This window comes from Rhinopithecus roxellana, chromosome 2 (genome assembly GCF_007565055.1).
Source record: "Rhinopithecus roxellana isolate Shanxi Qingling chromosome 2, ASM756505v1, whole genome shotgun sequence".
Classification (NCBI taxonomy): Eukaryota; Metazoa; Chordata; class Mammalia; order Primates; family Cercopithecidae; genus Rhinopithecus; species Rhinopithecus roxellana.
In genome coordinates this window covers 49006161-49032205 of record NC_044550.1, presented here as the reverse complement: position 1 = coordinate 49032205, position 26045 = coordinate 49006161, and the positions used below count along the sequence as shown (strand labels likewise).

At 36.3% G+C, this 26045-nt stretch overlaps 1 protein-coding gene across 7 annotated transcripts in view; it reads right to left on the bottom strand.

Moving 5' to 3' along the window:
- MAPK10 (mitogen-activated protein kinase 10) overlaps positions 1-26045 on the bottom strand; it is a 358682-nt gene that overhangs the window by 132489 nt on the left and 200148 nt on the right. For 6 of the 7 annotated variants that reach the window (XM_030921036.1, XM_010370610.2, XM_010370612.2 and 3 more), the window contains one exon: positions 7489-7658. Coding sequence is in view for 6 of the 7 variants with exons in the window: in XM_010370610.2 (XP_010368912.1) it covers positions 7489-7658 (170 nt within the window). In the remaining variant the exon portion in view is untranslated. Of the gene's footprint in view, positions 1-7488; positions 7659-26045 lie in introns of those variants that run through there. The other variant, XM_030921026.1, reaches the window with a different exon arrangement.

The following is a 26045-nucleotide window of genomic DNA, read 5'->3' as shown; positions in this document are numbered from 1 at the left end:
TGCAGACCAACACCTCTCACCTCACACGGCAGGGTACACCGCTGAGACGAAGCTTCCAGAACAAGAATTAGACAGCAACACTCGCTGTTCAGCAATATTCTATCTTCTGCAGCCTCCGCTGCTGATACCCAGGCAAACAGGGACTGGAGTGGACCTCAAGCCATCTCCAACAGACCTACAGTTGAGGGTCCTGACTGTTAGAAGGAAAACTAACAAACAGAAAGGACACCCACAACAAAATCCCATCAGTACGTCACCGTTATCAAAGACCAAAGGCAGATGAAACCACAAAGATGGGGAAAAAGCAGTGCAGAAAAGCTGGAAATTCAAAAACTCAGAGTGCATCTCCCCCTCCAGAGGAACGCAGCTCATCGCCAGCAACGGATCAAAGCTGGACGGAGAATGACTTTGACAAGTTGAGAGAAAAAGGCTTCAGCCGATCAAACTTCTCAGAGCTAAAGGAAGAACTACGTACCTAGCGCAAAGAAACTAAAAATCTTGAAAAAAGAATGGAGGAATGGATAACTAGAATAATCAATGCAGAGAAGGCCATAAACGAACTGAGAGGGATAAAAATCATGACATGAGAAATATGTGACAAATACACAAGCTTCAGTAACTGACTCAATCAAATGGAAGAAAGAGTATCAATGACTGAAGATCAAATGAATGAGATGAAGCGAGAAGAGAAGTCTAGGGAAAAAAGAGGAAAAAGAAATAAACAAAGCCTCCAAGAAATATGGGATTATGTGAAAAGACCAAATCTATGTCTGATTGGTGTGCCTGAAAGTGAGGGGGAAAATGGAACCAACTTGGAAAACACTCTTCAGGATATCATCCAGGAGAACTTCCCCAACCTAGTAAGGCAGGCTAACATTCAAATTCAGGAAATACAGAGAACGCCACAAAGATACTCCTCCAGAAGAGCAACTCCAAGGCACATAATTGTCAGATTCACCAAAGTTGAAATGAAGGAAAAAATCTTAAGGGCAGCCAGAGAGAAAGATCAGGTTACCCACAAAGGGAAGCCCATCAGACTAACAGCAGATCTCTCAGCAGAAATTCTACAAGCCAGAAGAGAGTGGGGACCAACATTCAACATTTTTAAAGAAAAGAATTTTCAACCCAGAATTTCATATCCAGCCAAACTAAGTTTCATAAGTGAAGGAGAAACAAAATCCTTTACAGACAAGCAAATGCTTAAGAGATTTTGTCACCACCAGGCCTGCCCTACAAGAGACCCTGAAGGAAGCACTAAACATGGAAAGGAACAACCGGTACCAACCATTGCAAAAACATGCCAAAATGTAAAGACCATCGATGCTAGGAAAAAACTGCATCAACTAATGAGCAAAATAACCAGCTAATATTATAATGACAGGATCAAGTTCATACATAACAATATTAACCTTACATGTAAATGGACTAAATGGTCCAATTAAAAGACACAGACTAGCAAATAGGATAGAGTCAAGACCCATCACTTTGCTGTATTCAGGAGACCCATCTCACATGCAGAGACATACATAGGCTCAAAATAAACGGATGGAGGAAGATCTACCAAGCAAATGGAGAACAAAAAAAAGCAGGGGTTGCAATCCTGGTCTCTGATAAAACAGACTTTAAACCATCAAAGATCAAAAGAGACAAAGAAGGCCATTACATAATGGTAAAGGGATCAATTCAACAGGAAGAGCTAACTATCCTAAATATATATGCACCCAATACAGGAGCACCCAGATTCATAAAGCAAGTCCTTAGAGACTTACAAAGAGACTTAGACTCCCATACAATAATAATGGGAGACTTCAACACCCCACTGTCAACATTAGACAGATCAACGAGACAGAAAGTTAACACGAATATCCAGGAATTGAACTCAACTCTGCACCAAGCACACCTAATAGACATCTACAGAACTCTCCACCCCAAATCAACAGAATATACATTCTTCTCAGCACCACATCACACTTATTCCAAAATTGACCACATAATTGGAAGTAAAGTACTCCTCACCAAATGTACAAGAACAGAAATTATAACAAACTGTCTCTCAGATCACAGTGCAATCAAACTAGAACTCAGGACTAAGAAACTCAATCAAACCTGCTCAACTACATGGAAAATGAACAACCTGCTCCTGAATGACTACTGGGTCCATAATGAAATGAAGGCAGAAATAAAGATGTTCTTTGAAACCAATGAGAACAAAGATACAACATACCAGAATCTCTGGGACACATTTAAAGCAGTGTGTAGAGGGAAATTTATAGCACTAAATGCCCACAAGAGAAAGCTGGAAAGATCTAAAATTGACACCCTAACATCACAATTGAAAGAACTAGACAAGCAAGAGCAAACACATTCAAAAACTAGCAGAAGGCAAGAAAAACTAAGATCAGAGCAGAGCTGAAGGAGATAGAGACATAAAAAACCCTCCAAAAAATCAATGAATCCAGGAATTGGTTTTTTGAAAAGATCAACAAAATTGATAAACCACTAGCAAGACTAATAAAGAAGAAAAGAGAGAAGAATCAAATAGATGCAATAAAAAATGATAAAGGGGATATCACCACTGATCTCACAGAAATACAAACTACCATCAGAGAATACTATAAACACCTCTACGCAAATAAACTAGAAGACCTAGAAGGAATGGATAATTTCCTGGACACTTCCACTCTTCCAAGACTAAACCAGGAAGAAGTTGAATCCCTGAATAGACCAATAGCAGGCTCTGAAATTGAGGCAATAATTAATAGCCTACCAACCAAAAAAAGTCCAGGACCAGACAGATTCACAGCCGAATTCTACCAGAGGTACAAGGAGGGGCTGGTATCATTCCTTCTGAAACTATTCCAATCAATAGAAAAGAGGGAATCCTCCATAACTCATTTTATGAGGCCAACATCATCCTGATAACAAAGCCTGGCAGAGACACAACAAAAAAAGAGAATTTTAGACCAATATCCCTGATGAACATTGATGCAAAAATCCTCGATAAAATACTGGCAAACCGAATCCAGCAGCACATCAAAAAGCTTATCCACCATGATCAAGTGGGCTTCATACCTGGGATGCAAGGCTGGTTCAACATATGCAAATCAATGAACGTTATCCAGCATATAAACAGAACCAAAGACAAAAACCACATGATTATCTCAACAGATGCAGAAAAGGCCTTTGACAAAATTCAACAGCCCTTCATGCTAAAAACTCTCAATAAATTCGGTATTGATGGAACATACCTCAAAATAATAAGAGCTATTTATAACAAATCCACAGCCAATATCATACTGAATGGGCAAAAACTGGAAGCATTCTCTTTGAAAACTGGCACAAGACAGGGATGCTCTCTCTCTCCACTCCTATTCAACATAGTGTAGGAATTTCTGGGTAGGGCAATCAGGCAAGAGAAAGAAATAAGGGGTATTCAGTTAGGAAAAGAAGAAGTCAAATTGTCCCTGTTTGCATATGACATGATTGTATAGTTAGAAAACCCCGTCATCTCAGCCCAATATCTCCTTAAACTGATAAGCAACTTTAGAAAAGTCTCAGGATGCAAAATTAATGTCCAAAAATCACAAACATTCTTATACACCAGTAACAGAAAAAAAGAGAGCCAAATCATGAATGAACTTCCATTCACAATTCCTTCAAAGAGAATAAAATACCTAGGAATCCAACTTACAAGGGATGCAGAGGACCTCTTCAACGAGAACTACAAACCACTGCTCGACTAAATAAAAGAGGACAAAAACAAATGGAAGAATATACCAGGCTCATGGATAGGAAGAATCAATATCGTGAAAATGGCCATACTGCCCAAGGTTGTTTATAGATTCAATGCCATCCCCATCAAGCTACCAATGACTTTCTTCACAGAATTGGAAAAAACTGCTTTAAAGTTCATATGGAACCAAAAAAGAGCCCACATTGCCAAGACAATCCTAAGTCAAAAGAACAAACCTGGAGGCAACATGCTACGTGACTTCAAACTATACTACAAGTCTATAGTAACCACAACTGCATGGTACTGGTACCAAAACAGAGATATAGTCCAATGGAACAGAACAGAGCCCTCAGAAATAATACCACACATCTACAGCCATCTGATCTTTGACAAACCTGAGAAAAACAAGAAATGGGAGAAGAATTCCCTGTTTAATAAATGGTGCTAGGAAAATTGGCTAGCCATAAGTAGAAAGCTAAAACTGGATCCTTTCCTTACCCCTTATAAGAAAATTAATTCGATGGATTAGAGACTTAATGGTGAGACCTAACACCATAAAAACCCTAGAAAAAAACCTAGGTAATACCATTCTGGACATAGGCATGGGTACGGACTTCATGTCTAAAACACCAAAAGCAATGACAACAAAAGCCAAAATTGACAAATAGGATCTAATTAAACTAAAGAGCTTCTGCACAGCAAAAGAGTGAACAGGCAACCTACAGAATGGGAGAAAATTTTTGCAATCTACTCATCTGACAGAGGACAAATATCCAGAACATACAAGAACTCAAACAAATTTACAAGAAAAAAACAAACAACCCCATCAAAAAGTGGGGAAAGGATATGAACAGACATTTCTCATAAGAAGACATGCATACAACCAACAGACACATGAAAAAATGCTCGTCATCACTGGCCATCAGAGAAATGCAAATCAAAACCACAATGAGATACCATCTCACACCAGTTAGAATGGCAATCATTAAAAAGTCAGGAAACAACAGTTGTTGGAGAGGATGTGGAGAAATAGGAACACTTTTACACTGTTGGTGGGATTGTAAACTAGTTCAACCATTATGGAAAACAGTGTGGCGATTCCTCAAGGATCTAGAACTAGAAGTCCCATATGACCCAGCCATCCCATTACTGGGTATATACCCAAAGGATTATAAATCATGCTGCCATAAAGACACATGCACACGTATGTTTATTGTGGCACTATTCACAATAGCAAAGACTTGGAATCAACCCAAAAGTCCATCAGTGACAGACTGGATTAAGAAAATGTGGCACATATACACCATGGAATACTATGCAGCCATAAAAAAGGATGAGTTCGTGTCCTTTGTAGGGACATGGGTGCAGCTGGAAACCATCATTCTCAGCAAACTATCACAAGAACAGAAAACCAAACACCGCATGTTCTCACTCATAGGTGGGTACTGAACAATGAGATCACTTGGACTCGGGAAGGGGAACATCACACACTGGGGCCTATTATGGGGAGAGAGGAGGGGGGAGGGATTACACTGGGAGTTATACCTGATGTAAATGACGAGTTGATGGGTGCTGATGAGTTGATGGGTGCAGCACACCAACATGGCACAAGCATACATATGTAACAAACCTGCACATTATGCACATGTACCCTCGAACTTATAGTATAATAATAAAAAAAAGAAGAAGAAGAAAAGCAGAATTTCTCTTGCATATACATGCAAAATTACTTGTGGTGACACATGGACAAAAATGATGATATTTGTTTCGTAATTTTTTCCTCCATGTTTTATTTCTACTACAAAGAAAATAAGGCAAAATAAATTAATGATATGTTTCAGTTTGTCTGTCCATCAGAGATCTCAGATATTCCCAGTTTCCTGTTTCAACCAGTCACTATACTCAGGATTGCATGGAACATTCAAGATATTATGCAATCTGACAGTTGTGCGCATAGAAAAGGTCTGTGGATTTCAGAAGCATGTCTGGGAATGGATGCATTTGATGTAAGAGAGGTAGATGAGCTTACAGTTGACAAAGGCAATATAAAAAATTTTGCAGTTACTATGTCTAAGGCCAAAGGTAATTTCCACCCTATAGAAAGGAGAAATCAAGGTCCAAAATTCCTATGAAACATACTACAAAATTATTAGAAAATGTTCAAATCTTTCTGTGATAATCTGTTAACTTCCTGAGCAAAATGCTGCTTCGGATCTATTTTTGAGTCGTTAAAGGTCTATCAGTTTTCTTTCACTGACAGTACTTCTTTCACTGCCACAAATCTGTGGCAGATCTATTCAAAGGAAAATGAAACTTTCCCAACGAATATTTGAGCATCTGGACTGAGAATCTTAGGAAAACTTTCTCATGTTACTATTCTACAATTTTCCATCAAGGAAAGACAGCCAGAAACTACTGTTTTGTCCTGCCACTGGTAAATTTAGGAGAGTTACAGCAATTGTCTTAATATTAGAATCTTTACTATAACATGTGTATTAGTATTGCTAGCATAGCAAATCACCGTAAACTTAGCCATTTAAACACAAATTTTAAAACATTTAAAATATTTTAAATTTTAAACCTCTCTTTCTTTCTTTCTTTCTTTTTCTTTCTTTCTTTCTTTCTTTCTTTCTTTTCTTTCTTTCTTTCTTTTTTTTTTCTTTTTTCTTTTTTTTTTTACCACAACTGCAAGGAATTGAAATCTGTCAACAATTCAAATGAACAGCGAAACAGATTCTCCTCCAGCACCTCCAGAAAGGAACCCAGCCTCCCACCATCTTGATTTTAGCCCCACTGGGCTAAAATGAAACCTGTGTGGGACTTCTGACCTACAGAACTGTAAGATCAACAAGAAAGTAGCTAAGTTGATGGTGATTTGCTGTAAATTCATCTCATCCCTTAAAAGTGTTTGTGTTTTTAAATGGACATTATGAATGTAGCAGTAACAAATAAATATATTGTATAAATATATAACCTTTATAAATAAATATACATATATAAATATACATATTCAGGGTACGTGTCCTGAATTTTTACTTATCTGTGTGAGCCATCAGAAAGATTAAAAATTATTTTACTAATAAGTTTATATTAAATACATTTCGTTGTGACATTACAAATTAAAACTGTGTAAAAGAAATGCTTAACAATTAACCTGATATTAAATTTGCAAGAGTCTTAGGTAACTCCGATCTAGATTTGTCATAATTTTAATTAGCTACTCAAAAATGTCATAAAAGAATAGTTACTAAGAAGGCCAGAATCTTCCCATTTTGAAAACATGAGGCAAACATTTTTAAAATGCTGCTTTTTCTAAATAGGTAACTCAGTTTCAAACACTGAATTTGAAAAGGCACAGAAACATTTGAAATAGCTTTTATTCCTCTCTAGCATGTAAGGAGTTTTATTTGATGTTATCTTAAGACATGTCCCCTCATTTCTTGCTGTGCAACAAATAAAACAAGAAATACATTAGCAACTGCTAGAAATCTCTGGTTCTCTTTATTTCTTTATGATTCCAGTGGAATAATTTTATTTCTGTGACCAAAAAACATGTCACAAGCCAAGTTGTATATATTGTTAGCAAGTGGGTAATAAACATAATGCTTATAATGTTATTTTTTTCTTCAGTAGGATTATTTTCCCCTCCCAAATTATGCTATTTATTTTGGGGGTTTTGTTTATTTGTGTGTTTGTGTCTAGTAGTTGCACACAGTATGTTCCGTCTAAAAATACAGCAAATCCATTCCACTTACCAAACTATCCCCTGAGCCCCAGAGCCAATAGGCTTTAGATTCTGGTAGCGCTTGAGAACTGTGAAGGTTGAGTCTCCCACTTCCACACTGTAGAACTGGTTGTCAACTTTGCTTTTGCTCATGTTGTAATGTTTGGCAATATATGACACATCCACTTGTTTATCGAATCCCTGTCAAAAAGAAGAACAGCAAAAACATGAGGCAAGTGAACAGGCAGAATGATAATGAGATGTACAGAAACTTGTTCTTTTAATGATTACTAACAGCCATCTATCATCTAGTTCATGAAGTTCACATAGAAAAAAATATGTATCAGTCCATGCAAGATTACCTGGAGTAAAAGAGCTTAGGGAAAAAATGCAAATAAATTGGTTTTTTTTTTCAACATTAAAACTATTTATAATAGACGAATCTTAGATTTGATTCACATAATCTTTTCTAAAGTATCTCATAAAGACATTCATTTATAGAATAAACATCTCTATCTACTGAACATGCATTGGTCTCAGAGGTTATATTAGATCCTTCAGGATTCAAGTACATAAGACAAAGATGATCACTCGTCATCCATTATACCAGTCACATGAGGACAGATAAAGATTGTATCTACAACCCTTTCTCAGAAAGAACTAAGATACAAACTTATGCAAAGTTTTAATTATTTTAATTGGGTAAACTTGAATTAAACAGTCTTGACTTCATTTGTCCTCATTAATATCACAAATGCTATTGTTCTGAAGTAAGCATAGCAAAATTTTGGTTCGAATTAACATTATTCTAAAATACCACATGACACTTTATTTTTTAGAAGCTTAGATTTTAAATATCTTAATTCTTGCATTTTTTGTTTATTTTTGAGAGAACTTCATCTATCAATTATATTTAGTAATCGAAGAGTCTGTCTTTAAAATTTTGAACCATAATACATATGTTGAATATAAATATCCATTACCTGTGATTATTTATCCACAAATGATCTTATATTGTATTTATGACACAAATAGTAAGAATTCTACAGCTAGAAGGGACCTCACAGAACATCATCTGGTCCATTCCTGTGGCACACACTGGTGGATGCCTTCCCAGTAGTCAACCCTTCTTGCTGATTTTATTCAGGTTTTAAGCACCCACATTTTCTGTGAGATCCTCCCCAATTGTTTAACTGAAAATTAAACAATCCATGCCAGTGGTTCTTATTAAAGGTGGTTTTGACCCATTTGGGGCATTTAGATTTGTGGGCAGGTTTTTAAATGCCACAATAAGGGGAGAGGTACAGTTTAGATTGATTTGGTTTGTCAAAGAATGCTGGTTGTCCTACAAGAAGTGAGACGTGAGACATTCCCACGCAATGAATAATTTCTCACATACCTCACAACTTGTGAGTGTCCTGCCAAAGCTTTAATTAGTGAAAAATCTGCCTATAATGTTTTGAGTCCAGAATCTAAACCAAAGACTTTTTGTGTAATTTTAACATACATGAACTTTTCCGAAAATCGCATTCTGATATAATTTGAAAGATTTAAATCTCCTTAGGCTCTGAACCTCTGGATTGATAATAAAACTATTTTTCCTGGAAAGTTGTGGCATTTCATTTCTAAATACAAACTTGAAATAAAAGTACTATCTAATTTTCCCCATATTCCCTTAGAAAGAGACCCAAGCAGCATTAGGGATGTAAATGAGGAGAATACAGTGGAGCCCATGGGAACACGGGTGGCAAAACCTACAAATCCAGTGCTAGGATCACGAGACCCCCAGATAGCTGAGACAGGCTCCAGAGTACAATATGTGTGACAGGCACCAACCTATGATTGCATCGGATATGATGACAGCATTCACTGAAAATGCACCAAGACCCCAAAGAATAGAATGGACTTAGAGAACTTAGTTTGCTTGGACAGGAAGCCAAAAATTCAAGTGATCTGTAAATGCAATAATAAAAGGTCTGAAATCAAGAAAGCAGTTTGTGGAGCACGGGATAGGGAATTAAACAAGACTATTAAAAATCAGGACATTGCAAGCCTATTCAAGGAGACAACAACAGGGTTTAGAATTTAGACAATGGGTGTGGACAGTGGCAGAAACAAGAACATTAGTCTTTAAACAATCCTTGATTTCAGCCACAGTACCAGGAACTGCTCTCCACACCATGGTCCATTTCTACTCTAGACTTTTTGGCATATGAGTAGAACAGCCTGAATAAAGTCCTGCTTTTTTTCCTGGCTAAGAAAGGTTAAAAAGCAACTGGAGCTAGAATATAAAATGAATTCATCTGTGAAGTTTAACTTGGGATGAAGTGCCTAACTTGCCATTTGTCATGTTCTGACCCTTCTTTATACCTTTTAATTTTCTGCTTCTGACCACACACAAAATCTTTATCACACACTAGCCTCATCAAACCTAGATAGTATATCTCCCCTTCCCTTACTTAGTCCCTTCACTTTGGAAGTGTGGCTTTCTCAACTGTATTGCATGTATAAACTAATCACTGGCAATGAACTTTGTGTTCTGGACTCCTGACTTAATGCTGTATTGTGGCACAGCTCTGTGCCTTTGGACTTCACTGTGGCTTTTCTAGCTATGGTCTCAGTCAATATATCATAGTTGATTCAACTTGTTGTCTCTCCTCTTCCAACATTTCCATGTATATTCAAATAAACCAAAGAAGCTTAACAATTCATGTCACTTATCTTTAAGGTTTACTCTAAGAGCTACCCTATTTAATATTTAGAACTGTGTAACCCAACAAACACTGATTATATACATATTATTTGTCAAATACTAGGTTTGGCACTCAAAATATAACCAAAAAAAGGTAAGGTTCAGTCTAGAATGAAGACAATCAAATAAGAAAGTAATTAAAGTATGGATAATATATTCTACAGTAGAATAAAAGAAGGTGCTAGAAGCAAACAGAAACTAACAAGCAGAAAAGGGCTCTTTCTATATAATAGAAATAAAATAATATTTATTCTGGAATAGGGTATTGCAATGGCAGTATATGTGCCATAGTAAACTATGTGTGTATTCCGGGAGGTAAAGGAAGACAGAGGTTTTCTTTTTTTTTTTTTTTTTTTTTGAGACCCAGTCTTGCTCTGCCGCCCAGGCTGGAGTGCAGTGGCCGGCTCTCAGCTCACTGCAAGCTCCGCCTCCCGGGTTCACGCCATTCTCCTGTCTCAGCCTCCCGAGTAGCTGGGACTACAGGCGCCCGCCTCGTCGCCCGGCTGGTTTTTTGTATTTTTTAGTAGAGACGGGGTTTCACCGTGTTAGCCAGGATGGTCTCCATCTCCTGACCTCGTGATCCGCCCGTCTCGGCCTCCCAAAGTGCTGGGATTACAGGCTTGAGCCACCGCGCCCGGCCGACAGAGGTTTTCAAAGGAAAAATGAGGATGATTATTTAACTATTTTGAGATAATTATCCTTGGCTACAAGGATCAATAACAAAGGTAATGCCAGTCCAAAGTGGGACAGGCAGTTGCTGGGCAGATGGCTTTGCAGAAATATTTTTTGCATAAGGTTGTGATGGCCTTGGTGCAAACTTGTGGGTTTTTCAGCCCTTTGTGATAGTTTTCACCAGGAATTTACGTATGTGAACCCTTCTGTTTATGGCCTTCCTCTGCTCTATTTGTCATGGTTTTTTCCTTTCTTTCTTTTTTTTAACACAAGTGACTCCATTTTGATTCTGACAACTTTCACAGTAGCAACTAACCACCTGCACTCATTCATTATCATTAATTCATTCACCTACCATGTATACAGCAACTACAGATGCCAAGTTACAGGTATAAAGTTGGCAATGTTTGAGGGGGACTTGATCTTTGTTTTCCCCAACTAAAACTATCCCTGAACCTCCCTTTTCACTGGTTCTCAGATATGAGTGTGCATCTCAACCACCTGGGGACACACATTGGAGAAGCAGGACTTGATAAAATACAAGTCTTTGGCATAACATTCTGGAGATTTGGATTCAAGCAGAAATCAACCAACTAAAAATCATCATTACAAGGTTTGTGAATTCACACACACACAAATATATAATTTCCTTTCAAGTTTCTTCTTTATGCCCCACTTTGAATTAAACTTCAGGTAAAATTTGGAAGTTAGGGAAGATGTTCATGAAAGCATCTCAAATAATTGGTAAAAGTCTATTTTAATTACTAGTTTAAGCAGTAAGATATGGACAAAATCGCATAGGAAATTTTCTTAGATTGATGTCATAACCAAAAATTTGATAGCAAATATGATGTGTTAAAGAGCTTCCCCCAGATCCCATCTGTGCCCCAAGCTTACAAATCTAAATTGAGTTTTGAAAGGTTCCGAGCATATTTAATAGACTATATTTCAGCCTTCAGCTTCTATATAATCTTCCTTGTCATGACTATAAAGTTCAAATATAATTTTTTCTTTATAAAATGTGCCCATGAAAATATTCCATTAAGCACATTACAGAAAAATATTATCAGTGCTAAAAATGACTTTTCTCTAGTTATACATTTTAGTATTTCCCGAGTTCAAGTCATAGAACAAGACAGCTGATTATTTGAACCTACAAAGAAAAAAAAATTCCTGTTGAGAAGGCATGATTGGTCTAGAGCAGAGATTCTGAACTTTTAACATGGATTAGGATGAGCTAGGGGGCTGATAAAATGCAAAGTTTCTGATTCAGTAATACTAGAATAAGGCCAAGAATCTGTATTTCTAACAAGTTTCATATTTTGAGAATCACTGTTTTAGACAATAGTGGATATAAAAGATGCCAGCATTCAAAGAGGAATAATTAAAGAGTCAAAAACTGGAAGCAATGCAGATCAACAAGTACACAAAGGATGTGGAAGTTAAAAACAATGGCATAAAACACTCTCCGTGGTATCAGCACCTGAGTGCTCATCATCAATTCAATTGCTAGCCTATAGCCATAGAATTTTGCAAAGAAAAATGTCCCACATTACTGATCTTCTCCTGCAGGTGTCCAAAGCTTTGATTGCACTTTAATAGCCTGTATTTCAGAAGCCCTCCCTCCTCATTTTCATTTGTGAATGATTGTCCTATATTTCTGATAGTCAGTTCCTGAGTGGGAAACATTGGGGTTTAAGAATTTTTGGAGGTTAAGCTTTCTTTGTTTCTTTGGAATGATATAGCTGAAAATAGCACTGAGCCTGGATCAGTTCTGCACTTAATAGCTGTGAGACCTTGGGCAAACCATTTTATTCTTTCATGCATCATTTATATTCTGTATGGTTCCATAAAGGATTTGTGTAGCTCACGGTAAAAGATAGAGAAACAATAAAACCATTAAATCCAGTTTTAAAAACAAATGTAAAATAAAGCACGCTAGGAGATGACAGTTTTACCAGAAGACTTAAGTTATGAATATCTATTGCCTTGAGCACAAAAGTTAGTGTCACACTTCTGGAACACCAAAGAAAAAAAATAGTAACAACAACAAAACCACAGTAAGTGGCAGGCTTTGATTCATTCATCTCATAACATATATAATACCAATTCATAGGAAAGATAAAATTCTTCAGCTAAACTTCAGGAAGAATATATTCAATAGTTTCTTTATATAAAAAACCTGGAATCAAACAACAGGCAGTGGATAAGATATTTTTAGTGAAAGTCACAGAAATATGTGCCATATGACTTGTATGATATTAACTCTCAATAACGCAAGGGAAAAAGAAAGTTGAACCAATATTATTGCTTACCTACTATAGATGTACTCTGTATTATGTTAAACATGTTAGAGCGAACACTCAAAACAGATGAAGAAAGTGACATGCAGAGCTGTTAATTAATTGACTCAAAATCTCAGAACTACTAATTGGTGGTACCAATTAATATGAATTAAAGTTTATCTGACTTCAAAACAAGTTCTCTTCTTTCTGTAGGCTAAACCATGTACTAGTTTAGCTAAAATCATTAAGAATACTGATGTGGTTTTCTTATAATAAAGTGAGCCTCAGGAATAAAGCTAAGAAAATCAAGAGAAATGAATGAATATCCTCCTTCATAAACTCATTTATCAATTGTTTCAGCCTAGAGTTTAAGCTTAACATGAAATAATTCAAGGTTGAAGTAGACAATCTTGTGTGGTGATGGAAAGCTGGATATTCACAGACGCCAAGAGATTTAAAGGGCCTGATTCTATTTATTTGTTAAATATTGAGCACGTACTGTGTGTCAGGCACTATTAAAGGTAACATGGACATAAAATTAATCTATCTCAATAGGATAGCCAAGAAATATTAACCACAAAGTGCACTTGCAGATAATTAGCCAGTCAATCTGCTGGATATTTTTTTAGTATGGTCATTTGGATACTGAAAACCACTTGCCTAAAGTCATGATCCTGCTTTTGACACAAATGATATTGAGCTATCCACTCTCATAGTTATGAGCAGCAGATTGAGCTGCTTCATGATACCACTCCAACATTGTATAAAGTCAGCCGAAATAATGCCTGATGTTCTGGGTTTTTTGTGGCAAAAAGGCACGTGCTTAATCTATTTTAAATATATATCAAATTATTTACATATGAGATTTGTTTGTTTATTTCTTTTTAGAAACAGGGTCTCGCTCTGTCACCCAGCCTGGAATGCAGTGGCACAATCAAGGCTTGCTGCAGCCTTGAATTCCTGGGCTCAAGCAATCCCCTCACCTCAGTCTTCTGATAGCTGATACTATAGGCACATGCCACCACTCCCAGATTTTTTTTTTTTTTTTTTTTTTTTTTTAGAGATGAGGTCTTACTATGTTGCCCAGGCTGGTCTTGAACTCCTGTCCTCAAACAATTCTCCCACCTCAGCCTCCCAAAGTGCTGCTATTACAGGTGTTAGCCACAGCACCTGACCTTATATATGAGTTTTAAAGGGGAAGATTTGAGGCAATACTTAGTGATATTTAGGATTAAATTTTGTTCTCTCAAGAGCACATTTCCTCACCCTGTTCCTTGAACTATTACTCTCAACAGAGGGTTACATCCTGGAATCAATTTCACTTTTACTTTAGTTAGTTGGCCCAGAGATGGTTATTCTATGAAATTAATGAATTATAAAAAATCAATAAAGCAGCAAAAATTTTAAGACTTAAATTATGTTTGATGATTGTTTTCAATCATGTTGGAAAGCATATAACAGTTATCACTAGTAGAGCTGGTATGGTTTCTGCCTGCCTGTTCTTTATGCATGAAGGAGGGAGACTAATACTGCTTGAATACCTATTAGGTACCAAGCTAGTATTAGTAACAGGCAATGTGCTAGATGTCTAACAAATTATTTCATATAAGAATTAGCATTCTATTTTCAACAAATAAGAAACTTTAGACTGAGAACTTTAGCCAAGGGTAAAAATGCGGCTTCTCATCTAACTATCCAGTTTAAAATCCTGACTGTGAGACCTTGGACAAGTTCTTTATAATATTAGCCCTTGTTTCTTTAGTTGTAGAATGAGGGTGATAATCTACTTTTGATTAGTGGAAAGGTTAAATAAGATAATCTATGTAAGCTCTAAACATGACATAAGGTTATAGGAAACTCTCCAAGTGTATTATTTTTAATATAATTATTACCATTGTTATAATTATCATTATTATTGAGAAGTTCAACAACATTTAAGACCCATAGTTAGCAGTTTTAGGATATTTATAACAAAAGCTGGCCTAGCTCCTCAGCCACAGTGCCATTTGAAAGCACTATGATACTCCTATAAAATCCACAAAGAACCAACAGAGTCCCGAATTACAGGATAACAAGATATTTTTTATTTTGTTTTCATTTGTGGTAGAGACAGTGCTCCATGAATATCCATGTGCCCCTCTCCACTTTCCAGCCTCCCTTGCAGTTGCAGTTGGTGTCATGTGACTATATACAGAAATGCCAGCTGTCACCTAAACAGAGAGTCCTTCAAAAAGCGATGTGCTCACAACTAAAAGAACTAGAGAGGCAAGAGCAAACAAATCCAAAAACTAGCAGAAAACAAGAAATAACTAAGATCACAGCAGAACAGAAAAAGATAGAGACAAAAAAAAAACCTTCATAAATCAATGAATCCAGGAGGTGCTTTTTGAAAAAAAATTAATGAAATAAATAGACTGCTAGTTAGACTAATAAAGAAGAAGAGAGAAAAGAATCAAATAGATACAATAAAAAAGTGATAAAGGGTTATCACCACTGATCTCACAGAAATAGAAACTAACATCAGAGAATATTATAAACACCTCTGTACAAATATACTAGAAAATCTAGAAGAAATGGATAAATTCCTGGACACAAACACCCTTCCAAGACTAAACCAGGAAGAAGTCAAATATTTGAATAGACCAATAGCAAGTTCTGAAAGTGAGGCAGTAATTAATAGCCTACCAACCAACAAAGAGCCCAGGACAAGACAGATTCACAGCTAAATTCTACCAGAGGTACAAAGAGAATCTGGTATCATTCCTTCTGAAATTATTCCAAACAATTGAAAAGGAGGAGACTTCCCCACAACTCATTTTATGAGGCCAGCATCATCCTGATACCAAAATCTGGCAGAGACACAACAAAAAAAGAAAACTTAAGACCAATATCTCTGATGAACATTGATGCAAAGATACTCAATAAAGTACTGGCAAACCTAATCCAGCAGCACATCAAAAAGCTTATCCTACACAATCAAGTTGGCTTCATCCCTGGGACGCAAGGGTGATTCAACATACGCAAATCAATAAATGTAATCCATCACATAAACATACCCAATGACAAAAACCACATGATTATCTCAACAGATGCAGAAAAGGCCTTTGATAACATTCAAGATCCCTTCATGTTAAAAACTCTCAATAAACTAGGTATTGACATAACATATCTCAAAAACACAAGAGCTATATATGACAAACCCACAACCAATATCCCACAACCCACAACTGAACGGGCAAAAGCTGGAAGCATTCCCCTTGAAAACTGACACAAGACAAGGATGCCCTTCATCACCACTCCTATTCAACATAGTAATGGAATTTCTGACCGGGGCAATCAGGCAAAAGAAATAAAGAAAGCGTATTTATTTTTTATTTATTTTTTGCTTTTTAAATTTTATTTCTTTATTATACTTTAAGTTCTAGGGTACATGTGCACAATGTGCAGGTTTGTTACATATGTATTCTTCTGCCATATTGGTTTGCTGCACCCATCAACTCATCAGCACCCATCAACTCATCATTTACATCAGGTATAACTCCCAATGTAATCCCTCACCCCTCTCCCCTCCCCACAATAGACCCCAGTGTGTGATATTCCCCTTCCCATGTCCAGGTGATCTCATTGTTCAATTCCCACCTATGAGTGAGAACATGCGGTGTTTGGTTTTCTGTTCTTGTGATAGTTTGCTGAGAATGATACCTTCCAGCTGCACCCATGTCCCTACAAAGGACACGAACTCATCCTTTTTTATGGCTGCATAGTATTCCATGGTGTATATTGCCACATTTTCTTAATCCAGTCTGTCACTGATAGACATTTGGGTTGATTCCAAGTCTTTGCTATTGTGAATAGTGCCACAATAAACATACATGTGCATGTGTCTTTATAGCAGCATGATTTATAATCCTTTGGGCATATACCCAGTAATAGGATGGCTGGATCATATGGTATTTCTAGTTCTAGATCCTTGAGGAATCGCCATACTGTTTTCCATAATGGTTGAACTAGTTTACAATCCCACCAACAGTGTAAAAGTGTTCCTATTTCTCCACATCCTCTCCAGCACCTGTTGTTTCCTGACTTTTTAATGATCGCCATTCTAACTGGTGTGAGATGGTATCTTATTGTGGTTTTGATTTGCATTTCTCTGATGGCGAGTGATGATGAGCATTTTTTCATGTGTCTGTTGGCTGTATGAATGTCTTCTTTTGAGAAATGTCTGTTCATATCCTTTGCCCACTTTTTAATGGGGTTGTTTGTTTTTTTCTTGTAAATTTGTTTGAGTTCTTTGTAGGTTCTGGATATTAGCCCTTTGTCAGATGAGTAGATTGCAAAAATTTTCTCCCATTCTGTAGGTTGCCTGTTCACTCTGATGGTAGTTTCTTTTGCTGTGCAGAAACTCTTTAGTTTAATTAGATCCCATTTGTCAATTTTGGCTTTTGTTGCTGTTGCTTTTGGTGTTTTAGACATGAAGTCCTTGCCCATGCCTATGTCCTGAATGGCATTACCTAGGTTTTCTTCTAGGGGTTTTATGGTGTTAGGTCTAACATTTAAGTCTCTAATCCATCTTGAATTAATTTTCATATAAGGAGTAAGGAAAGGATCTAGTTTCAGCTTTCTACTTATGGCTAGCCAATTTTCCCAGCACCATTTATTAATTTAAATAGGAAGAAATTTAAATAGGAGAAAAATTTTTCAATCTATTCATCTGACAATGGTCTAATATCCAGAATTTAAAAGGAACTTAAAGGAATTTACAAGGGAAAAACAACTCCATCAAAAGTGGCCAAAGGACATGAACAGAAACTTCTCAAAGAAGACATTCATGCAGCCAACAAACATGAAAAAAATCTCAACATCATTGATTATTAGAGAAATGCATATCAAAACCACAATGAGATACCATCTCACACCAGTCAGAATGGCAATTATTTAAAAGTCAAGAAACAATAGATGCTGGCGAGGCTGCAGAGAAATAAGAACACTTTTACACTGTTGGTGGGAAAGTAAATCACTTCAACCACTGTGGAAGACAGTGTGGTAATTCCTCAAGGCTCTAGAATCAGAAATACCATTTGACCCAGCAATCCCATTACTGGGTATAAACCCAAAGGAATATAAATTATTCTACTATAAAGATACTTGCACACATATGTTTACTGCAGTACTATTTACAATAGCAAATACATAGAACAAACCCAAATGCCCATTAATAATAGACTGGATAAAGAAAATGTATACTATGCAGCCATAAAAAGGAATGAGATCATATCTTTTGCAGGGACATGGATGAAGCTGGAAGCCATCATCCTCAGCAAACTAACATAGGAATAGAAAACCAAACACTGCATGTTCTCACTCATAAGTGCGAGCTGAAAAATGAGAGCATATGAACACAGGGAGGGGATCAACACACACCGGGACCTGTCAGGGGGGTGGTGGAAGGGAGCACATCAGGACAAATAGCTAATGCATGTGAGGCTTAATACCTAGGTGATAGGTTGTTAGGTGCAGGATATCACCATGGCACATGTTTACCTATGTAACAAACCTGCACGTTCTGCGAATGTATCCCAGAGCCTAAAATTAAATTATTTTTTTTAAAAAAAGGTGATGTGCCTCCTCAACACATCTCTTTCCACAGTGGTGTTTCAGTTCGTACATCACAAGATGACTGAAACTTAAACTCCTGAGTCACCAAATAGAGGACAACCCTTGCTCACCTGAAATGGAATTTGAATGAAAGGAAATAAACTTTTGATTTGATACATCACTGAGATTTACAGTCTATCTATTACTACTGCAGTATGTTTTTCATTCTATAAATATTTATTTTGGTCATAAAATGTGCCAAGAACTATCCTAGACACTAAGAATGCATAGCTCCTGACCTCATAGAGCTTAATATTAAATTGTCCCTTAGAGGATCAAACTTTTCCAAGTTATAGGCTTCATTATCACAATGATCTAAACTACTAAACTAATCACACTGATTCTACACCTTTTGATCTACACATTCACAATCTGTCTGCAATAAAGAAAAAGACATACAAAATCAGAAATAACAAGTGGTATTACATAATCGAAGACAGGACAAATTTTCCAGGGTAGTAAGAGCACATTTTATTTAAAAAATCTTTTTCAGAGTGGGAGTAAGGGGTTAATATTTCATCACAAGGAAAGTAAAAATGACATTTGGGAATCAAAATCGTTAAAATGAATTATCTGGATTTTACTAACTCATCTCTAAAATATATCTTTACATTTTTAGAAAAGAGAATTAGAGATTTTCTTTTTTTATTATTATTATACTTTAAGTTCTAAGGCACATGTACACAATGTGCAGGTTTGTTACATATCTATATATGTGCCATGTTGGTGTGCTGCACCCATTAACTCGTCATTGACATTAGGTATATCTCCTAATGCTATCCCTCCTCCATACCCCCACCCCATGACAGCCCTGGTATGTGATGTTCCCTGCCCTGTGTCCAAGTGTTCTCATTGTTCAATTCCCACCACTGAGTGAGAACACGTGGTGTTTGGTTTTCCGTCCTTGCATTAGTTTGCTGGGAATGATGGTTTCCAGTTGCGTCCATGTCCCTACAAAGGACATGAACTCATCATTTTTATGGCTGCATAGTATTCCATGGTGTATATGTGCCACATTTTCTTAATCTAGTCTATCAGTGATGGACATTTGGGTTGGTTCCAAGTCTTCGCTATTGTGAATAGTGCTGCAATAAACATACGTGTGCATGTGTCTTCATAACAGTATGATTTATAATCCTTTGGGTATATACCCAGTAATGGGATGGCTGGGTCAAATGGTATTTCTAGTTCTAGATCCTTGAGAAATCGCCACACTGTCTTCCACAATGGTTGAACTAGTTTACAGTCCCACGAACAGTGTAAAAGTGTTACTATTTCTCCACATCCTCTCCAGCACCTGTTCTTTCCTGACTTTTTAATGATCACCATTCTAACTGGTGTGAGATGGTATCTCATTGCAGTTTTGATTTGCATTTCTCTGATGGCCAGTGATGATGAGCATTTTTTCATGTGTCTGTTGGTTGCATAAATGTCTTCTTTTGAGAAGTGTTTGTTCATACCCTTCACCCACTTGTTGATGGGGTTGTTTGTTTTTTTCTTGTAAATTTGTTTGAGTTCTTTGCAGATTCTGAATATTAGCCCTTTGTGAGATGAGTGGGCTTCATCCCTGGGATGAAAGGCTGGTTCAACATATGCACATCAATAAATGTAATCCAACATATAAACAGAACCAAAGACAAAAACCACATGATTATCTCAATAGATGCAGAAAAGGCCTTTGACAAAATTCAACAGCCCTTCATGCTAAAAACTCTCAATAAACTAGGTATTGATGGAATGTATCTCAAAATAATAAGAGCTATTTATGACAAACCCACAGCCAATATCATACTGAATGGGGAAAAACTGGAAGCATTCCCCTTGAAAACTGGCACAAGACGGGAATGCCCTCTCTCACCACTCCTATCCAACATAGTGTTGGAAGTTCTAGCCAGGGCAATCAGGCAGGAGAAAGAAATAAAGGGTATTCAATTAGGAAAAGAGGAAGTCAAATTGTCCCTGTTTGCAGATGACATGATTGTATATTTAGAAAACCCCAATATCTCAGCCCAAAACCTCCTTAAGCTGATAAGCAACTTCAGAAAAGTCTCAGGATACAAAATCAATGTGCAAAAATCACAAGCATTCTTACACACCAATAACAGACAGAGAGCCAAATCATGAGTGAATTCCCATTCACAATTGCATCAAAGAGAATAAAATACCTAGGAATCCAACTTACAAGGGATGTGAAGGACCTCTTCAAGGTGAACTACAAACCACTGCCAACTAAATAAAAGAGGACATAAACAAATGGAAGAACATTCCATGCTCATGGATAGGAAGAATCAATATCATGAAAATGGCCATACTGCCCAAGGTCATTTATAGATTCAATGCCATCCCCATCAAGCTACCAATGACTTTCTTCACAGAATTGGAAAAATCTACTTTAAAGTTCATATGGAACCAAAAAAGAGCCCGCATTGCCAAAACAATCCTAAGCCAAAAGAACAAAGCTGGAGGCATCACGCTACCTGACTTCAAACTATACTACAAGGCTACAGTAACCTAAACAGCATGGTACTGGTACCAGAACAGAGATACAGACCAACGGAACAGAATAGAGCCCTCAGAAATAATACTACACATTTACAACCATCTGATCTTTGACAAACCTGACAAAAACAAGAAATGGGGAAAGGATTCCCTATTTAATAAACAGTGCTGAGAAAACTGTCTAGCCATGTGTAGAAAGCTGAAACTGGATCCTTATACAAAAATTAATTCGAGATGGATTAAAGACTTAAATGTTAGACCTAAAACCATAAAAACCCTAGAAGAAAACCTAGGCAATATCATTTAGGACATAGGCATGGGTAAGGACTTCATGTCTAAAACACCAAAAGCAATGGTAACAAAAGCCAAAATTGACAAATGGGATCCAGTTAAACTAAAGAACTTCTGCTTAGCAAAAGAAACTACCATAAGAGTGAACAGGCAACCTACAGAATGGGAGAGAATTAGAGTTTTTCAAATGCTGCATTAAAGAATCTGAAACACTAAAGCCATGTTTTCATTCACACAGCAAAGAATATTATTCTTAAACCCAGTGTGACACAATATGGCTTGGATCTGTGTCTCTACCCAAATCTCCTGTGGAATTGTAATCCCCAGTGTTGGAGGTAGGGCCTGGTGAGAGATGATTGGATCATGGGGGTGGTTTCTCATGGTTTAACACCATTCCCTTTAGTGCTATATCATCTCAATAGTGAGTTCTCGTGAGATCTGGTTGTTTAAAAGGGTGTAACACCTCCCTCCTCTCTCTCTTCCTCCTGCTCCTGCCATGTAAGATATGCCTATTTCCCCTTCACCATCCACCATGATTATAAGTGTCCTGAGGCCACTCCTGGAGCCAAGCAGATGCTTCCATGCTTCCATGTCTGCAGTATTGTGAACCAATTAAACCTCTCTTATTTATAAATTACCTAGTCTCAGGTATTTATTTAAAGCAATGCAAGAATGGACTAATACATGAAGCATATCCTTATCATTCCCTCATCTGCACAATTATAAAAGAATTTAATTAGTACCTCACTTTAATAGTTCCACATTCTCCATGATCTTGTTTTCCATCTTTTTGAATATGTACTTTTGTAGCTCCCTTGACCTTTATTGGAATGAGTTAGACATGCACATAACCAAATAAAACATTCACTTACAGAGAAGATGAACAAGAGAGGAATTTAATGATACACTCCAGATTAGAATTGGTTTTAGAACTAAGAATCAAAGTGGACATTCTTCTTAAGCTACTGAAAAATGCAGCCTATGGTTATCATGCATCACACCTTCAAATAATAACTGTGCAGATGAGCAAACATTATCACTTAAAATGTATTTCCAAAGTCTCCTATCAGGATGATGATAGAATTAAAATGGTGTATTTAAGAAGTTAGTTGATTACCTAAGAACATAATATAGACAAGAATGCAATCCAAAAGTTGATGCTTCTCTTGCAGAGCATAATTACAAATTAATCATACACTGAAAATTACAAATAGTTCTGGAATTTTTTTAACATAACTTCTGTATTTTGAAAAATGTTACCAATAACTGCATTTACTCTGAATAATAGCTCAACAATAATTAAACTCATAACATCAAATTACATTTAAATTGGGGTTAAACCAATTCAAAAAGAAGTCAAAATCTGACCTTTTTGTGCTTCAAGAAAATAAAGCACATTTTCACAATGAACCAATACAGAAAAGCTAATTATCACAGAACTGAACTTCAAATTTTCTGTTAAACTTGAGCAGCATAACTAAGGGTATTCATTAACTATAATAACTACTTAATAAATCTTCACAAAAAACTGCTGAGCATATAAAACAGAAACACAGCACTAAATTTACACTTTTGAAATTTGTTATAACTGTGTTCACCTGTGGATACCCAGAAAAAAACTATTGTCAAGCAACATGAATCATTCATCCATAAAAACAGGTAGACTGTTACCATGACAGTATATAAATCTCTGTGATTTATTTCAACATACAAGATATATCACATTTTTATAATAACATTTACCTTATCTTTGTTTAATAATTTACTCACAGTCATTCAAAAAAAAGCATATACATTGTGATTTTAGAAAATTAGTGCAAAATTAAATGTTACATATTAAAACAGATGTAGAAGAAAGTTAGAGTCAGGTTGCCTTAAATAATACATAAGAAAGAACACCCACTAAAAGGAGAAGATAAAGTAAAAATATCTCTCCATTACATGAAAAACTAAAATAGTTTTTTTAAAAAGGGATATATAGGTTCGTATCTCAAAACCACAGCCATTTATTTATGAAACACCAGTGCCTTCAACTACATCCATGGTTCAACCTGCTGTTCCCCTTAAGCCATGTTTTTATCAAGTGAAGAATCTAAATTGAGATTTTTGGAGGTTCAGGCAGTCCTTCCAAAAACCTAAATCATACAAATCATGTCATTTGTTTCAAAGATCACCTAAAATGGTTTACAGTTTACCTGTTACATTATGCGGGTTTTTCCTTTGCCCTGCTCTGCCAAAACATCTTTTTCTTTGATACTCTACTTCTCATATTGGTGTAGAAGTCTTTATTCCATCTAGGATGGCCATCCAATGAAGTATAAAATTTTTAATTGGATATTTTCAGAGTCTTTGAAATAGAAACATCATAGACCCATCAAATGAAATGAGCAAAACAAGTTACTTTGAGTTCAAAATGCCTTCAAATCAAGAGAGCTGCTTTTAAAAACTCATATAATTCTGGAACCAAGTTTAATGATGTTTTTTAAATGCTCTAGATGGTAGTAATCTGAATATATCATTTAAAACCACTCCATGGACACTCCAGACACTTCTTTTCATAAATGCCCTTGTTTACTAGTTCCCATGTTTAAAAAGGGCTCTTAAAGTTTACTGTACCCCATAAAACATTAGCAAATTATCCTGAAATTTCCAAAGATTGAAAAACACTGTGCCAAAAAATAATAGTAAATCAAGTGATCAGTAATTTTGCTAAAGGGTAGATATTATTACATATACACACATAGTGCTTTTATTATCCAGAGGGATAAAATATATTTTAATTAACTAATCAAGTCATCTAATAATATTTCATATTTATTTAAAAGACATTGCTTTAACTTAAAAAAAAGGCTACATGTTTAATCTTGGCTATCATATCTTACACCGTAAAATGCCAAAAAAAGTAAGAGTTGTTTTTAACTGAAGACTAATTTTGACACTAACAACTCCACATTAAGACTGCTATTTTTTTTTTCATATCTCCAGTAGTATTCTGGACCTTAAATACCACCACCATATTTTGGAGTTTGTGTAAAAACCTTTTTCCCCCTACTGGTCCAAAAACATCTTAGGCTCCTTTGCATTTAATCATAGTTTTTTGTTCTCAGTTAAATGTAGTTTAAGTGGTATTATAAAGATAAAATGAGGTAAAACCTTAATAAATTTTTCACACACAGTAAGTATTCAATAAGTAGTGAGGGGTTTTGGTTGGTTGGATGTTTGGTGACTCATTATTGCTTATCCCTGAGGTCTTGAACTCTAAGGAGTAGAGTTTTTTTTTTTTATGTTTATAAGCCTAACCACTCCCTATCATGATTGAGAGTAAACAGCATGTTTTTTAGAGGAGTAACCACATCATGCTGTATCTCTAGTTTCTATTACACAAATTACAAGTACATATTATAAGTACTCAGTAAGATATCTTGCAACAAAGGCCATTTATGATAAACCCATAGCTAACATCATACTGAATAGGGAAAACCTTAAAGCTTTTCCTTTAAGAAGTGGAACAAGACAGCCCACTCTTTCCAGTATTATTCAACATAGTACTGGAAGAACTAGTCAAAGCAATTAAACATAAGAAATAAGTAAAGAGCATCCTAAGTGGAAAGGAAGAAGGCAAATTGTCCCCGTTTGCAGATGACATGATCTCATATATAGAAAAACCTAAAGACTCTTCTAAAAAACCCTTAGAACTAACAAACAAATTCAGTAAAATTGCAGAATGCAAAATCAACAACAACAAAAAAATCAGTAGCATTTCTACACACGAACAACAAACTAGCTAAAAAAGAAATCAAGAAGTTTGTTGGGTGTGGTGGCTCATGCTTATAATCACAGCACTTTGGGAGGCCAAGGTGGGCACATCATGAGGTCAGGAGATTGAGAACATCTTGCCTATCATGATGAAACCCTGTCTCTACTAAAAATACAAAAAATTAGCCTGGCGTGGTGGTCAGCGCCTGTAGTCCCAGCTACTCGGGAGGCTGAGGCAGGAGAATCACTTGAACCCAGGAGGTGGAGGTTGCAGTGAGTTAAGATCACACCACTGCACTCCAGCCTGGGCAAAAGAGTGACTCCATCTCAAAAAAATAAAAAAAGAAAGAAAAGAAATCAAGAAGTCAATTCCATTTACACAATAGTACACAAGAAATAAAATACCTAGGAATAAATTTAACCAAGGAGGTGAAAGACTTATACAAGGAAAACTATAAAACACTGATTAAAGAAATTGAAAAGGTACAACTGAAAAGATATCTCATGCTTATGGACCAGAAGAATTAATACTATTAAATGACCATACCAACCAAAGCAACCTACATATCCAACATAATGCCTACCAAAATACCAATGACATTCTTCCCAGGAAAAAAAAAAAAAAAAAAATCAAAAAATTTGTATGGAACAACAAAAGGCCCCAGATAGACAAAGCAA